Raw genomic sequence first — 17,746 nt, 5'->3', positions numbered from 1 at the left:
TGAACCAAGAAACAGGCTTAACCTTTACTTTTGTAAGGGGGGGGGGGGGGCAGGGGGGAGTGTTGGAGGGGTGTGTGGTTGTGGAGTCCTTCCCTATTCTTGTCTTTGATCACATGAGATCACGGCATGTGGTTTCAGAGATGCAGAGAGTGGGTGGTGTGTGGTTTTAACAGCCCAGCTGAGGAAGCACATGGACAGGGAAAAATGGCTGTGTAGTTGAGAGTAGCAGGCAGGGTTAGGGTTGCTTGCTAACCTTTGTGTTTTGGCAAGAGATGGTGTATTTTGTGCAGAACAGAAGCCAACACAAAGCATTTTTCTCCGGCCGCGTGTGTGGTTTTGGTGATAGAAATGTAAATGGTTGAAATTAAAATCCCATTCATCCTGTGCAGGAGTCCTCAGTCTGCTTGAAGGAATAGGGATTTGCAAAGCAATCTAGCAATCTTGAGTGATTTTGGCGATATGCAGGCAGACCTGTACAAGGCCTTCATTCTGGAAAGTTAATTGCTCATAGATATGGAGAAACACACGTCCAACAGTCTTAGTTCCAATCTAAAAATTACAAGCACCGTGATAAAAATTAACACCACGTTGTATTTGCCATTAAGGAGGTGCAAATAAACAGTAAGAATGGCTGGTGGGTTTTGTCGTTTGGGGAGGTGGGTGTTGAGTAGCAAGGACATGGGCAATTTTATGCAGAGTTTAGGGAGAAAATTGCTGAATGTTACTTCTGTTCTCTATTGTCTTTAGGGGACATTTGTATACTTACACAAACACTGCTGGGATTTTCATTTTTTTTTCCCATTTTAGCCACAAAAAGGCAGAATTTTAAAACACAGTAACAAACCTCTTACCCAACTATTTTAGTATCCGTGAAAAAGAAGAGGTTTCTCAATTGTGTGTTTCATCCACTCTGAAGGATAACTGTGCTTTCCTTGAGTCACAACAGCCAAGTTTGCCATGGAGTGACAAGACCTGTTTTTCCTTCAGTGTTATTTGATGCATGTTTCAGTTTGACATTATGTAAATAGTCTGCTATTAGGGAAGAAAATGACATAAAATTGCATCCTTTCTCAATGAGGTTTTAAGTTCTTTCAGTTGCTTCTCTGCCTTTTGAAGCTGTAATAAGGATCATAATTAGAATCCCAGTTGCTTAAGTGAGAAATTAGCATGTTCTTAAATGCTGAGCCAAGCCAGGTTCCCAGCGAGACCCCCTCCGGGTATCTGTCCTGCCCTAAAGCGCTTTCCCTAATACCAATTTGTGTTCTAGACATATTAAAGAAAATCATATTCATTGCCACCTAGCAGTTAATCAGAGCTTTCAGATAGGCTTGAAATGATTTGCTGCCTGACTGCCAAAACCACCTGCATCTGTTCGCTCCCTACAGCCATACCCAGGCATGCTCTAAAACTTACCAGTCTATCACTCAGTACCAGGACTGAGACAATTCACTCCATGCATGTTCTTCATTCTTACAGATTTACCACAAATATTACTTAACCCCACTCTGGCCCTCCTTGCTTACAGTCTTCTAGGCTGTGGCCAAGGGAGCAAAAATGTAATGGCTTTTACCTGCTGTTTTCTCTGTCAAAGATATTTTATCTTTCACTAAAGGCTTCAATTTGTTTTTGTAGAACTAGGCACTAACATATATACCTTATCTATTAATATATATCTTAGAATGTAAATAAGATTCTAGCAGATTGGAATAAATTAAATCCTTAATGGGGCTAAAATAAACCTAATTTGTAAATTAATTAAAAACAAGAAGCAAAGAACACTAACACTTAAAAAAAAAGTAGACATTTTCATGGTGCAAAATACAGATTTAATTTCCAAATGAGTGAATGGTAAACTGTAATTGTATGATACACAAGAAAATACTTGGAACATATGAAATAGTAGTCACAGATTTTATAGTCAAGATGTTTTCTTTCTGGTTTTCCAAATTGTCGCATAAGATACCAAAAGGTGAAGCAAATAAAATACTGTCTTTGCAGTTGACCTGGGTACGAATATGATCTTGGTGGGAGATGGATTCAGATCCCTCTCTGTACCCCATCCCTTCCCCTTCCGAATTTTATTTTAATTTTGAATTGTGATTTTTTTTTTTGTTTATGTTCTGATGTCTCTCCTGCAATATTTGCCTAACATGCTTCTGATATGCTTCTTGTTTCCGCAGGCCAAGGCTGCAAGCACAAAGGAAGTTTGCTCAGTCCCAGCCAAACAGTCCCAGCACAACTCCAATAAAGATAGTGGAGCCGTTGTTACCCCCTCCTGCCACTCAGATTTCTGACCTCTCCAAAAGGAAGCCCAAGACAGAAGATTTTCTCACTTTCCTCTGTCTTCGAGGTAGGAGTCTTGTAGCAGCCTAGTGGGACAGTCTCATTCAAAGCACGAGCCATAGCACCACACACCAAGCAGCAGATAGACAAATGTGCTGTACTACACTTGAATATACTGTGTGCATTTCAGCTCTCAGCAATTTGACTGTACCTGCAGCAGGAGCATTCAAGTTCATGGTTGTAAAGATCATAAAATGAGGCTGGTAATAGCACAAAGGGAAATATGCGCTTAGCACTCTGTTATTCTGAATGGTTTTTGTCTCTCTCTTAAGTCCTCCCCATCCTCTTTTGTTTTGTCTGACTATAAACTGTGCTTAACTTGCCTGAGTGCTTGTTCCTGCAAAAGGAGAAATCTGGCTGGAAATTCCCCTTCTCTACCTACTCACTGTCCTTAAGGCTTTTCATCTGGCAGTGGGTGGAGGGGTTGCCATTGTTCTTAGCTGGCCTGGGAGCTGGATTGCTCCCATGGTGATGATTAAAACAGGTGAGCTCCTTCACTCTGCAGTGCAGATGAGGCATCTGAAGTTGTACAGCAAGAAACCTGAATTATCTCACAGTAGCAGGTGCCTGAGCCTGGCTGGAGCTGTATAGTGTGTGTCTGTGGTCACTGGAGCATGTCTGTGAGGCTGCATGTCAGACTTGGGGATCTTAGTGTGAGGTACAGCTGACTGTCCAGATTAAGCTAAAGAAGAAGACCTTCCATGAGTGGTCTTTTTTCTTGGGGCTTTCCATGGCCCTGTGTCCCAAGTCATGTACTGAAGATCACATCTCAGTTTAATCTCCCAGTTGTCGTAATAGCTCTTGTGGTATGTTTCTCTTTCGGGAGGTGCCCCCCATAGCCCTCTTTGCTAGTCACTGCTTCATCCTTGATGTGCTGGAACAATGCCTTTTGTGGTTATTTTGTCCCATTACTTACTGAAAGGGTGTACTTTGTCGCAGAGGGTTTGTCTGCAGAAGTCTTACCTAGTGCATTGAGTCTTTCAAAGCTTGTGTTTGAGTTCCCTTTTCTAGTTCTGTGATCTCTGAGCAACGCTGGTCAACACCACCCATAGCTTCCTGTTGAGGCTTTCTCACCATAAGACAGTATGGTTTGATTTATTTTTTCTTCTTTTCTGTGAGATTTTAGGCTGTGGTAGCGCTAGACTGGTTTATAATTTATCTGTCTTGACTCTCATCCAATATGGAACCTCCATCCTGTTGGGACTTCTGGTAAAGCGGGTGGGTGGAGGGATGGAGCAGGGTGGTTTGCTAGCTTTTGTGTTTGTTTAAAGGATCGTAAGGAGAAGAATCTCTAATGGAGTTTAAGTTGTATCACAGTCCTCTGAAATTTAATCTGTGGAAATGTATTTCTAATTTAGTCTGCTGTGAGATTGATCAGTCTGTTAGTAGCATGTCACTGCTGTGATCTGGGCCAACTGCCACAGTTGTTGATGGGAAAATTCAGATGGTGGGGGTGTGTGTGTCTGTGTGTGAGCACACATGGCTGCATTCACACGCTTGTTTCCTCTGCTTGCTAACTAAGCATGTGTTATTTATATCTTTGAAGGCACTTGCACTTAAAAGCAACCTGTGTGGGGTTGTGACTTGTCCCCGTTTTTATTTCCTACTGTCTCTTGGCATTCTGCTTTAACAATGCAGATGGGAAGCATAGGTACTTTTGTCCTCTTCCAGTACTTCATTCAGAAGGTTGGGATTTTTTTTGGTTTTTCTTTTTATATTTCTTTTTATATTTATTTCTTTTTTTTTTTAATTTTAATCAGTGAGTGTTTAGCTCTTGCACCTGTAATTTTCTTCTTTGTTGTTAATCTGTAGAATAATTGATGTTTTGTACTGTCAATTAAGAACTTGCTATTCATTCCTAATTTCTTCAGTATGCAGGAGTGCTCATATATTTAAGACAACACGTGCATTCAGACGGCAAGTTCCCAATTACAATTATAGTAAAAACCATGAGAGGAATATCTGCTCTGAGTGCCACACATGGCATGTTCTTGGTCTGCTTAAACAGGCTGAAGAAAAGCAGAAAGGGGAAGCTGTCAGCTCTCTGTTTCAGCACCTCCACAAGGTTATTGCTCTGTCACCCCTTTATAAAGCCTGAAAAGAACCAGTAAAATCTGCTATATGGATTCATTTCTGTGGAGGCGCAGGAAGAGTGTCTGTGGCTTGGAGGGAGAAGGAGTGGGGCTGTTGAGATCAATATTAGCATGGTTCTGCCTGCAGTGTCTGGATGGCTTTGTCCTTCAGGAGGTCCTGATTACCTGAGATTATGCCCATTTGGTCCCCCGGGAGGTTTAGCTTCAGGTAGTTGTCTCTTTTGATGTGCCCATTGGGAAAAGGAGGTGGAAGCTGGTTCTTAATACACTTACAGGGAGTTCCTGTAGCAACCTGCTGGTACACCCAGCTCCAGAAAGGTCCCACAAGTGGCCTTCCAGGGCACCAGCAGGCTCAGTTTGAGGTTGCTCTTCTGGTAGTACCCAGTGAGCTTGGAGAGGAAGGAGCCAGCAGCTTACTTAAACCCTGCATACAGAAGACTTGTGTGATTTTTTGTTGCGTTTTTTTTTGTCGGGTTTTTTTTTTTTGAAGAGGTTTGTTTTGGTTTTGAACCTCTGTGCTATTATTTATTGAAATGCCGAGGGATTCAGAATTGCTTGCATGGTGGGACATGTGGTTGTTCTGACTTCTGTCCAGATGTCTGTCCAGCTGTGGCTGTTTGCACTTCCATGGTGAAATGTGACATACAGTTATATGGAAATAAGAGCACATTCACAGGGTGTAAGTTCAGCACTTTGAAAATTGTTTAGTAGTAAGTGTAGTGGCAATAAGATCCAGGAGAGTAAATCCCTATGTCTGTGGGGTTTTGGTTTGGTTTATATTTTTTAAAGTTTGGATTCTCTTCGGTCTTAGTCCTTCAAAACATTCTGATGAAATAGTCCCTGCATTCATAATGAAAGCTTCTCTTCAGCAAGGAAGACTCCTCCAGGACTGGTGGGAAAACAGTTTTGCAATCACGATTCTCTGTCCTTGTTCCACACCCAGCAACAGTGTCAAAGGCACAGTTTAAATTTGTCCTTCAGATTCTTATCTGTTTTTAAATAGAGAGATTTAAAAATCCCATTACCACTACAAGTTCAGGCTTAGGTACTCAGGGGGCGGGAGTATTTTAAGCAGCAGCAGCTGAATTCTGTGAGTGATAGAGCAGTACTGTTGTGACAACGTGGAAGAAAGGCCCTTGACGTGCATAAGGTTCCATACTTAGGAAAGAAGTCCCGTTTAGATGGCCTTCTGCTAAATGCCAAAAAATCTAATGATTCAAATCACTTGAATTCTTTATTTTTAGCATCCTGTTATTTCAAAGGGAGATAATTTAACCAAGATGACCTGCTTGGTTTCATTATGCAGACTACTAGGGACTTTAGACATATTTTTAATTAGTTTGTTTTTTGAACTCTTTGATTTGATAATACAGTGTACTAATTACTTCTTAAAAGGTAAGCAGAGCAGAATGAAAAAGCTGTAATGGCTGATGAATATCTGAGAACCCTGGAGTACCTCTAACTGACTGCACTTGGCAAGGGCTCCCCGTCTTTCTATTATTCTAAAATTATTTTCCTTTATTTATTTATTTATGTATTTATTTTAATTACTAGTATATTGTGACCCAGAATTTCGGAGACAAGGAAGAGAGTAGGGCAGGTATCTCTGAAGTGTTTGTCTGCAGCATTCTTATCTTTAAATAGGTTCTTTGAAGGAGCCTGGATGTCCTTTGCTGGAGCGTAATTGGTATCTTTCAGCAGCATGTGTAGACATAAGTGTGTCATCTCTATGCAGTTGTACAGCGTCTTTCACTTTTGCTATATTTTCTGCCTCTGATCAAATTTTTTGTTAACAGCTTACGTTACAGAGGATTAAGTTAACTTTACTCTCTGTAATTATTTACAGGTTAAAAAAATTGCAGGGAGAATAATACAGGGCTAAAGGGGGAAGGAGAAACAACTCCCTAGTAAGCAATAGATCTTTGGCAAAAGGTGATAACAGGAAAGCTATGCTTAGGAGCCTGCATTTTAAGATGTTTTCCCATGATCAATCTTCTTATTAAGCTGGGCCTGTGGGAGATGCATGCTAGAGAATTTCAGGGATTCCTAAATAAAGATGGTTTAATTGAGATCTCACAAATTGAGTTTTCAGGCTCTTCTAACAACTGTTCTGTAAAACGTGTGAATGTTCATTGTCTTTGAGTACTGCAAGGACTTAATAGTGTTTTGATGGTTTATCAGAATTGAGCAAAACCAAAATAGAAAATCTCACTATAGCATGTTTTTCTGAACTTGAGTAGCTTCTAAATCTCAGTGCCCCAGTTCTCTTGCAGCTTTCTCTTAAACAGGTTTTGGATTTTTGTTTTTAAACACCTTGTTTGGGTGGTAGGCTTGGGGGCTTTTGAACCCAGGCTTCTCTCTTGAGTCTTAGTAGGAGAGGTTGCCTGTACCATTAGATACTTGCAGAGGATTTCCATTACAGCCGGAGAGCCCCCCCCAAATCAGAAAGTGGGAGCTCTTAATTTTAGGCATGGTAGAAAACAACTGTTAATTTGCCTAGTTTTTGACAAGGCAGAAGATACGGTTGTCTGGTAGTTCAGTATCAATAAGTACCCTGACTTAGAGAGCCAGTGACTGCATCAGTCACATCCTTGAAGCACCAGCCTTCCAAGGGAGCACATTTCCACTGGGAAACATGCTCACCAGATCAGAGTAAGCACATTGGATAGCACAGCAACTTGATTAGGCTGGAAGCAAAGCAGTGAAATGATGACACTGTTCAAAAATGTGAGCTGCTGTGCAGCCTGGGTTAGTTTTTAGAATTCTAAAATAATATTAAAACGTGCAGATGTACAATCATTTGTTTAAAATACTGGAAGAAGACTTTTTATCAGTTCTGTTGTTGATCATTTGATATTTGAGACTGACATTTTAGGATGGATTAAAAACACAAGAATAAGTTCCGAGGGTATTTAGTCTTAATTGCTCAAACGTTTAATAAAAATACATTTGCATTTCATAACTGTAGTCTCACAATTTCAAAGTTCTTTAAAGTTAGGAGTAACATTGCTGTGTAAAGTAAGAGGTATTTCTCATATGTGCAACTGCTCAGTCCACCTGTGGAATATGCTGCTTACGTCTGGTAACTAACTCTCATGGTGGTTTAGAACAAGAGTAATATAATCATTGTTGGTGGGGAGAAGTGAATATGCGGGCTCACAGTGAACAGAACAGCACGTGTAGGAAGTCTGCAGAGAGAGCCTGGCAATCACTACCATAGTATTATTCCTTCCCAGGGGATTGGAGTGCTTCTTGAGGTCTGTCCTTCCAGGCATGCAGTGAAGCATGTGTCTTCCCATCAGTGTGTGCCTATTGGGAGATTTAAGAGGTGGAGAGAGCTGCTGAGTGCAAGATAGAGTAGCCTGCATGTAGTACTACAGCTGAATGAAAGTACTTTCTCCTTGCTCTTCCCGTTTTGGGGCCCCTTGCTTCTGTCTGTTAATGATTCCAGTATCTAACTCTGCAAAAAGCCATGGGATGAAATTAACTCATTGAAACAGGAGGCTTGCAGTTCAGCCTTTATACTTGCCACAGACTTACTCAGAGTCCCTCAGTGAGCTGCTTAGTTTTTCTGTAGAATGAGGATAAACATTTAACTCTGTATATAGGTATTGGCATAGTTGGATACGGATTATGGATAAGATACTGGCATAAAATCATGAGTGCTGCGATAGCAGCAGTAACACTTCAGAATATTGCTGCCCACAGTTTTTGGTGCCCAGGTGGGCCATGTAAAGGCAATGGGCAAAGGCAATTCCTGCCCTTCCTCACAGCCAGAAGCATTTGGGCCTCCTTTTGTAAACCTGTGAATCTTCCATAGGTTCAGTGCTCCCTAAAAGGCATATTTTGTGACACAGGTGGGCCTCAGGATCTCTTGGGTATAAAACAGCCTGGTAGCCTTTTGGAATGGCAGTGCAGTGGTTTCAGACTTGCGGGGAACATGAAATTGGTGGTTGGAGTGTATGTGGGAAGGGTTGGTTTTGAGGTTCACTGCCAAATCTAGCCAGGTTAGTGAAGGTATAATGCTTTCAGGCTGCCAGATATGAATTCTAGATGTGAGAAGCACTTTACTTTTTTTTTTAATTTTCAGTGGACTCTGGTGTGTGTTTTGTAGACTTTGGAAAGTGAACATTTTTTTCCTGGGAACACACATATTTCCCCGTCTTTACTCCATTTCCCTGGAAAAGGAACAATTTCCTTTCCTTTTTGGTTTTAGCTCTACTGCTTTGAAGAATGAACCATGAAGAAAATGGGGTTTACGCCACTGCACTGGCTGATAAGTTATCCAAAACACTAAGCATCTTGTGATTTGTACAATGACAGAGGAAGGGAGAGTTGGGGAATTGGTGTGTTTCTGAGCTCTGTTTCATTTTTTGTATTTGGAATGGCCTTCCTCCTACCTCTTGGTCAGGCACCAGGGAGCTCCCTCTGCAACCTTCCTTGCAGGTGGAGTCACACAAGTGAGGTACAGTTGCGCTTTCCTATATAGTTTATGCAGTTCATTCTCATCCAGCCTTGCTCCGTAAAACTTCCATGAAGTGTGGGCATAAATTGCGTTTATATGCACTTCAGGGATTTGTTGCTGCCCTGCCAAAGCATAATGAGTAGGACATCTAATAAATGAGAAGCAGGCCCTAAATTATAAATACTGAGATGCCAGTATGTTGGGAGCATCTGGGGAAGCAAGGTTTTTCCACCTGCATACAGCCCCAAAATGGGGCCGTGTGTCAGAGAAGTTGCCAAACCTCTGGATGCAGCTCATTGTAGGTCTTGGCATGCTGCAAGTTTATTAGGGCAGGCTTAAGTACCACATACCTTGACCTGCCTTGTGCTTAAATCATTCTGATGTCTTAAATTGTATTAAGATTTTTCCAAAGCACATCTGGGTTATGTTTAATTGTTAGCAGGAAAAAAAAAAAACCAGAGAGGAACTAGAGGGGGAATTGGTGTAAATAATTTATGGGGAAGAATCCTCCAATTTTGTAGAAACCACAGCCCAAATTACAGAGAAGGCTCTTGGATTGAGATGATTTTTGTTGTGGTTGTAACATACCAGGGTTTGAATCCTGTCCAGATGAAAACATTTGGTTTGTACTTCAGTAAATATTGCAGAAACACTGCCAGCTAATTCTGAAGAGTAATGAAATAGTGCTCTTGGCAAAGCGCATGCACTTTCCATACTTCTGATTCCACTCTTCAGATCTAAATTCAAAGGTTTTTAAATATGTTTAGCTAGGCCAAGACAAAAGTTAATGTAATTTAATGAGAAACAAAACATACTGTAATTTAGGAGGGAAAACTACACATTTGTCAAATAAAATTTAATAACCTCATTAATCAAATAAAATAGCTGAATAAGAGTATAGCTTATTCTATTAATCAGGCACTTGCTGTTGAGGTCAACGCATCTGTATGTACAGGTTGTGTAAGCATCAGTTCTTCCTTCTGTTAGTAGCAAGCCTGGATTTTGCATGCAAAGGGTATGATCTTTCTGAGAAGACTGCAAAAAGCAGCACTGTGGCTTAAAAACCCATACTTTACCTTGTACTTATTGTTGTATAAGCATCAAATTATTATACAGAGGACATAAAATACATTTGTCATCCTTTCATATGCATTAGGCAACACTTGTGTGTAGTTGTGGTAATTGTTTTTCCTATATAGTTAGTTTTTCTTTTGTGTTGCTCTCACAATAGGAGAGAAGGCAAAAATACTCGAGAGAATTTCAATAATGAAACTGCAGATACTGATGGAAACAGTTGCCAAATGTACTTCAAGCCTCATTTTTAAAAGAGCTGAGTATCCTCCCATCTTATAATATTTCATAGCTTATTGTAGCCATGATGAGTGAATTAAAAAAAGACAATTACATTAATGATTTTCTCAAAAATTGCCGTGCACAGTGTATCTGACCCCAGAAGCAGTAACTCCTGCTCTGCCACTGGTGAGGAGAGGGTACCTGGGGTTCTGTTAGTTGCCTGAGCTTTCTGCCTGGCTTGCAGTCCTTTAGGCAGCCATGGCAATTTGTTAGGCTTTCCAAATTGCATGATGAGGGCCAGTTTTGGGAATTTGGGCTTTCCACAGTGATTTGGAGTATGTGGAGGGGGCTGGGAAGTTCCCTTTGGGTTGTTGCCTGGCCTTGGCCATACCTTTTTTCCTCTTGACTGTGAGTTAACAGTGAGTTTTAAGCAGGAAAAGGTGAGTGGCACATGTTCAGATCAGGGCATGGTCAATCAAGCAGGTCAACAGCACTATCAGACACATACTGCTGTTAAAGCTGATCAGTACAGGGTATCCTTCCTGCTTTACTGAGTTTCTTACCATGTAATGTCAGTAATTCCTTCAGTATAGTCCTTCTATTGCTCCTGCAGCTTGTGTCCATCTGCTAACTTACCTCTTGCCACTCGCCTCTTTTTCCAGCCCCAGTTTATCTGAGTCTTTCCCTTCTTCCCTGCTGCTCCTGCATGCCCTTTCTTTCAGTTTACTACTTCTGCCGTAGCTTCTCCTTCCTTCCCATCATGTTGCAAATGCCTTATCCAGTTCTCTGGTGATGGCACATCCTTTTCTGCAAACATTGATGCAAAACAAAACAGCTGTCTTGAGTTGGGAAGGAAGGGCATTTAGGAAGTGTGTGCCTAGACATTGTCAGGACAGAATGTAAAATGTGCAGCTTCTACATGAGATTGGAAACATACCGTGTTTCATGTTTTGTTTAATAACATAAAGTGATATATTAAGCCACACATTCAATAAGAAAAAGTGTGCATAGAAATTTTCCAAATCTTTACTTGAGACCTTGTAACATTACATTACAGCTACAGCATTTATTAATGGACTTTAATTTCCTTAGTCTGGGATTTTAATCTGAGTCAGTCCCCTGATTTGATTCACCACATGGCCCCACAAAAAAATTATACTGCCACAGTCGAGGTGGTGGCACAGAAGTAAGAACAAAAGGCCAGATGGAGGTAGATGCTCTGTAAACCATTTTGGATGCCAAGAAAAATGTGCACACAGCCACAGACAGCCTGGATGGTTCCTTGTATGAAATGTCTTTAAGTGGTGGGAAGGCAAATTTATTTTCTGGATTACCATCAGATTTGCTGAGTGAGCAGATTTTTCAGGCACCTGCTGATGGGGCGCAGGGTGGGTTTCTTAATGTGGAGGGCTGCTCGCACCCTTTGCCCAGGTGCTTGAGACTGCTTCCCTCCTTAACCCGCGGCAGTGGCCGTGGCAGCAGCTGCCTGCACAACTTGGGGGCTCCTGGCATAAAAGGAGACTTGTAAAATTCAGTCCAGCCACAAACTCTTGTAACTCTTCTCACAGATTTTTCTGCTGTTTTCTTGAGGACGGAAAGTGAGGAAGGGGGCAATTGCATACCTAGAGTGCTGAGACTTTGTATGCACCACCTCCCAGGCACAGATGTTGCCCTCTATCTGAAGCACTGCAGTTCTTCTCTTTTGCTGTTGGTTACCAATTAAATTCTAATGTTGCTCTTGTTGCGAGAGGAAGAGGTAGGATGATTGCACATCTTTACTCTTGTTGTCTGGCTGGTAAAATATGTGCAACAATGAACTGGAATAGTTGCCTCATGGGTTTCTGTTGCTCAGTGTGTCCAGGCAAAGACAAAAATGTGCAGAATAGTGTATTGTACATTAAAAAAAAAAATCAAGCAAGCATCTACAACTTTGTTCTGTAAATGTGTGTGTATGTATGCATCTGGTGAACCTGCAGTTTTGCTTATTCTCATAACATTTTGGAGGGGTTTTGTCATCTTGCTATAATCCATCATTTCCATGATAAGTATCTGTTATACATGTGTCATGGTTTAACCCTAACCAGCAACAAAGCACCACACAGCTGTTCACTCACCCCTCTCCCCCAGTGGGATGAGGAAGAGAACTGGAAAAATAAAGTGTGAAAACTCGTGGGTTGAGGTAAAGACAGTTTAATAGGTAAAGCAGAAGCTGCGTGCAGAAGCTGCATGTGCAAGCAGAGCAAACCAGAGAATTCATTCACCACTTCCCATTGACTGGCAGGTGTTCAGCCATCTCCGGGAAAGCAGGTCTCCATCGTACCTAACAGTTACTTGGATAGGCAAACACCATCACTCAAAATGTTCTTGCTTCCTCCCTTTTCCACCAGTTTCATATGCTGAGCATGACATCGTATGGTATGAAATATCCCTTGGGACAGTTGGAGTCAGCTGTACCTCTGTGTCCCCTCCTGACTTATTGTGCATCCCCAGCAAGGGCAATATATTTTGTTAGACCAAGTGATAACAGCTGGAAAAACCAAAGCAGCTCTTGAGCACACATTCTTCTCTGCATCTCCAGTAGTCTTAGACATTCGTGGCTATAGTAACACTGCTTAGTATTGTTTATATGAATCAGCCGCTTTGAGTAACAAATGGGATCCACTGTAAGGTGGGGCAGAAATCTTTATTATAATAAAGGGGATGTTCACCTAGCTTCTACTCATAATGATGCATCTTCACTTGTACAAACTTTATTAGTTCTTCAGTCATGAGAAGTCTCAGTTTTATTCCCTTAAGAAGAGTTTTGGGGGATTCTCTTAGTTTTTTGGTGGGTGTAAACCACCACTGCATGTCAGTTGCTCACACTTAATGCATGTTAGGTGTTGCCTAATCAATGTAATTGTAATTTTTTTTAGCTTGAATGAAATCACAGTGTACTTCCAGGCTTGTCTCTCCTTCATAGAATCATAGAATCATAGAATCATAGAATAGTTAGGGTTGGAAAGGACCTTAAGATATCGAGTTCCAACCCTGCTGCCGTGGGCAGGGACACCTTGCGCTAAATCATATCACCCAAGGCTCTGTCCAACCTGGTCTTGAACACTGCCAGGGATGGAGCATTCACAGCCTCCCTGGGCACCCATTCCAGTGCCTCACTACCCTAACAGGAAAGAATTTCCTTCTTATATTCAATCTAAACTTCCCCTGTTTAAGTTTTAACCCGTTACCCTTTGTCCTATCACTACAGTCTCTAATGAAGAGTCCCTCTGCAGCATCCCTATAGGCCCCCTTCAGATACTGGAAGGCTGCTATGAGGTCTCCACGCAGCCTTCTCTTCTCCAGGCTGAGCAGCCCCAACTTCCTCAGCCTGTCTTCATACGGGAGGTGCTCCAGTCCCCTGATCATCCTCGTGGCCCTTCTGTGGACTTGTTCCAACAGTTCCATGTCCTTTTTATGTTGAGGACACCAGAGATGCACACAATACTCCAGATGAGGTCTCACAAAAGCAGAGTAGAGGGGCAGGATCACCTCCTTTGACCTGCTGGTCACGCTCCTTTTGATGCAGCCCAGAATACGGTTGGCTTTCTGGGCTTCGAGCACACACTGAAGCTGGCTCATGTTCATTTTCTCATCAGCCAACGCCTCCAAGTCCTTCTCCGCAGGGCTGCTCTGAATCTCTTCTCTGCCCAACCTGTAGCTGTGCCTGGGATTGCTCTGACCCATCGAAGCGGGATGGGGTTGTAGCTGGGCTTGCCCCAGTGGGGCAGCACTCCAGAATTGATGAAGACTGGGAGGCCTCCTATAATCCTAGGGTGAAATCGGTGTGCTCAGCTCGCTCCCTGGAATGTCTGTACACCAATGCGCGCAGCATGGGAAATAAGCAGGAGGAGTTGGAAACCTGTGTTAAGTCAGGAGATTATGATCTGGTGGCAATTACAGAGACGTGGTGAGACAGCTCACATGTCTGGAATATAGTCATGGAGGGCTGTGTCCTTTTCAGGAAAGACAGGCCAGCCAGGAGGGGTGGTGGGGTTGCTCTTTATGTACGGGAGCAACTACAATGCACCGAGTTCTGTCCAGGGACAGATGACAAGCGAGTTGAGAGTCTGTGGGTGAGAATTAAGGGGCAGGCTGGCAGGAGAGATACTGTTGTGGGTGTCTGTTACAGACCACCAGATCAGGGTGAGGAAGTTGACGAGGCCTTCTACAGGCAGCTGAGGCCTCACAGTCACAGGCCGTGGTCGTTGTGGGGGATTTTAACTTCCCTGATGTTTGCTGGAAGGACCACTTAGCAACCCAGCCACAGTCCAGGAGGTTCCTCCAGTGTATGGATGATAACTTCTTCATGCAAATGGTGGATGGAGCCAACCAGGAGAGGCGCACTGCTGTATCTCATCCTCACTAACAAGGAGGGTCTGGTCAAAGCAGTAAGGGTTGAGGGCTGCCTTGGTTGCAGCGACCACGAGATGGTGGAGTTCAGGATCTTGTGTGGTAGTAGGACTAGTAGAATAGCAAGTAGAATTGCAACCCTGGACTTTAGCAGGGCAAACTTTGGCCTTTTCAAGCAATTGCTAGGGGAAATCCCATGGGCAAGGCTGTTTGAAGGTAAAGGGGCCCAAGATAGTTGGTTGGCATTCAAGGATTGCTTTTTCCAAGCTCAAGATCGGAGCATCCCGACACGTAGGAAGTCAAGGAAGAGGGCCAGGAGACCTGTGTGGCTAAATAGGGAATTGCTGGGTATGCTCAAGTGGAAGAGGAGAGTTTACAGGTCATGGAAGGAGGGACTGGCCACTTGGGAGGAATATAAGGCTGCTGCTAGAGGATGTAAGAAGGCAGCTAGGATGACTAAGGCCTCGTTAGAATTAAACCTGTCGAGAAGGGTCAAGGACAGCAAAAAGAGCTTTTTCAAATACATGGCAGATAAAACTAACACCAGAGGCAATGTAGGCCCACTGATGAACGGGATGGGTGCCCTGGTGACAGAAGATACAGAGATGGCAGAGTTACTGAATGCCTTCTTTGTCTCTGTCTACTCTGCTGCAGGCAGTCCTGAAGAGCTCTGTACCCCTGAGACCTTAGATGAAGTCAGGTCGACGGAGCGGTTTGCCTTAGTCGATGAGGAATGGGTTAGAGACCAGTTGAGCAATCTGGACATCCATAAATCCATGGGTCCAGATGGGATGCACCCACGGGTGCTGAGGGAACTGGCGGAAGTCATTGCTAGACCACTCTCCATCATCTTTACCAAGTCTTGGGAAACGGGAGAGGTGCCTGAGGACTGGAGGAAAGCAAATGTCACTCCAGTCTTCAAAAAGGGCAAGAAGGAGGATCCGGGTAACTATAGACCGGTCAGCCTCACCTCCATCCCTGGGAAAGTGATGGAACACCTTATCCTTGGTGCCATCTTAAGGCATATTGAGGATAAGAGGGTTATGAGGGGCAGTCAACATGGCTTCACCAAGGGGAAATCATGTTTGACCAATCTCTTAGCCTTTTATGAGGAAATAACACGGTGGATGGATGATGGCAGAGCGGTGGATGTTGTCTACCTTGGCTTCAGCAAAGCATTTGACACAGTCTCCCACAGCATCCCCACAGCTAAATTGAAGAAGTGTGGTCTGGATGATCAGGTAGTGAGGTGGACTGCGAACTGGCTGAAGGAGAGAAGCCAGAGAGTTGTAGTCTATGGAGCGGAGTCTAGTTGGAGGCCTGTAACTAGTGGAGTGCCTCAAGGGTCAGTACTGGGACCAGTATTATTTAATATATTCATCAGTGATTTAGATGAGGGAATTGAGTGTACTATCAGCAAGTTTGCTGATGACACTAAGCTGGGAGGAGTGGCTGACACGCCAGGAGGCTGTGCTGCCATCCAGCGAGACCTGGACAGGCTGGAGAGTTGGGCAGGAAATAACTTGATGAAATATAACAAGGGAAAGTGTAGAGTCCTGCATCTGGTCAGGAACAACCCCAGGTTCCAGTATAGCTGGGGAACGACCTGTTAGAGAGCAGTGTAGGGGAGAGGGACCTGGGGGTCCTAGTGGACGACAGGATGACCATGAGCCAACACTGTGCCCTTGTGGCCAAGAAGGCCAATGGCATCCTGGGGTGTATTAGAAGGGCGGTGGTTAGTAGGTCAAGAGAGGTCCTCCTTCCCCTCTACTCTGCCCTGGTGAGACCGCATCTGGAATATTGTGTCCAGTTCTGGGCCCCTCAGTTCAAGAAGGACAGGGACCTGCTGGAGAGAGTCCAGCACAGGGCAACAAAGATGATTAAGGGAGTGGAGCATCTCCCTTATGAGGAAAGACTGAGGGAGCTGGGTCTCTATAGTTTAGAGAAGAGGAGACTGAGGGGTGACCTTATTAGTGTATATAAATATATAAAGGGGAGTGTCACAAGGATGGAGCCAGGCTCTACTCAGTGGCAAACAATGATAGGACAAGGGGTAATGGGTACAAACTGGAACACAAGAGGTTCCACTTAAACTTGAGAAGAAACTTCTTCTCAGTGAGGGTGACAGAACACTGGAACAGTGTCCTGGGTTCAGCAGTAACAGTCATGTTTCTCCTCCTTGGTAGCTGGTGCAGTGCAGTGTTTTGACTTTCGGCTCGGGAACAGAGCTGATAACAATGATGTTTTGGTTTGGCCAAGGACTTTGTGAGCCTCATGCTCTGCCAGGGAGGAGGGGAAGCCGGGAGGAAGCAGAGACAGGACACCTGACCCAAACTGACCAAAGAGCTATTCCATACCACAGCACGTCATGCCCAGGATGTAACTGGGAGTTAGCCGGAAGGGCTGGGAGACTGCAGGGTTGGAGGAGGTATCGGTCGGAGCTTGGTCGGGCTTGGGGGGCGAGTTATCGGTCAGCGGGTGGTGAGGTGTTGTATTCTGTTCCCTTGTTATTTCCTTTATCATTATTATCATTGGTGGTAGCAGTAGTGATTTGTGTTATACCTTAGTTACTAAACTGTTCTTATCTCAACCCGTGGGAGTTGCATTCTTTTGATTCTCCTCTCCGTCCCTCCGAGAGCAGGGGGAGGGCAAGAAAGGGGGGGGGGAAGTGAGCGAACGAATTACCTGACTGGGTTTAAACCACGACAAACAGGCTGCCCAGGGAGGCTGTGGAGTCTCCTTCTCTGGAGACATTCAAAACCCGCCTGGACACATTCCTGTGTAACATTATCTAGGTGTTCCTGCTCTGGCAGGGGGATTGGACTAGATGATCTTTTGAGGTCCCTTCCAATCTCTAGCATACTGTGATATGGTGATACTGTGACCCAGGTGTCGGACCTTGCACTTGGCATGGTTAAACTTCATGAGGTTGGCATCGGCCCACCTCACAAGCTTGTCGAGGTCCCTCTGGATGGCATTCCTTCCCTCCAGGGTATCAACCGAACCACGCGGCTTGGTGTCATTGGCAAACTTGCTGAGGGCGCACACAATCCCACCGTCCATGTCAGTGACGAAGATGTTAAACAAGACCGGTCCCAACACCGATCCCTGAGGGACACCACTCGTTACTGGTCTCCAGCTGGACATTGAGCCATTGACCACA

General features: G+C 43.8%; 1 protein-coding gene across 4 annotated transcripts in view; it reads left to right on the top strand.

Annotated features, from left to right (window-relative positions):
- JARID2 (jumonji and AT-rich interaction domain containing 2) overlaps window positions 1-17,746 on the top strand; it is a 230,681-nt gene that overhangs the window by 161,540 nt on the left and 51,395 nt on the right. For all 4 annotated transcript variants that reach the window (XM_061449518.1, XM_061449519.1, XM_061449517.1 and 1 more), the window contains one exon: window positions 2,181-2,350. In XM_061449518.1, the coding sequence (XP_061305502.1) occupies window positions 2,181-2,350 (170 nt within the window). The remainder of the gene's footprint in view (window positions 1-2,180; window positions 2,351-17,746) is intronic.

Source organism: Pezoporus flaviventris, unplaced genomic scaffold (genome assembly GCF_033815535.1).
Source record: "Pezoporus flaviventris isolate CSIRO_AGI_PZ_B2104156 unplaced genomic scaffold, CSIRO_AGI_Pfla_v1 ptg000007l, whole genome shotgun sequence".
Taxonomy (NCBI): domain Eukaryota; kingdom Metazoa; phylum Chordata; class Aves; order Psittaciformes; family Psittacidae; genus Pezoporus; species Pezoporus flaviventris.
This window is presented reverse-complemented; position numbering and strand designations above follow the sequence as displayed.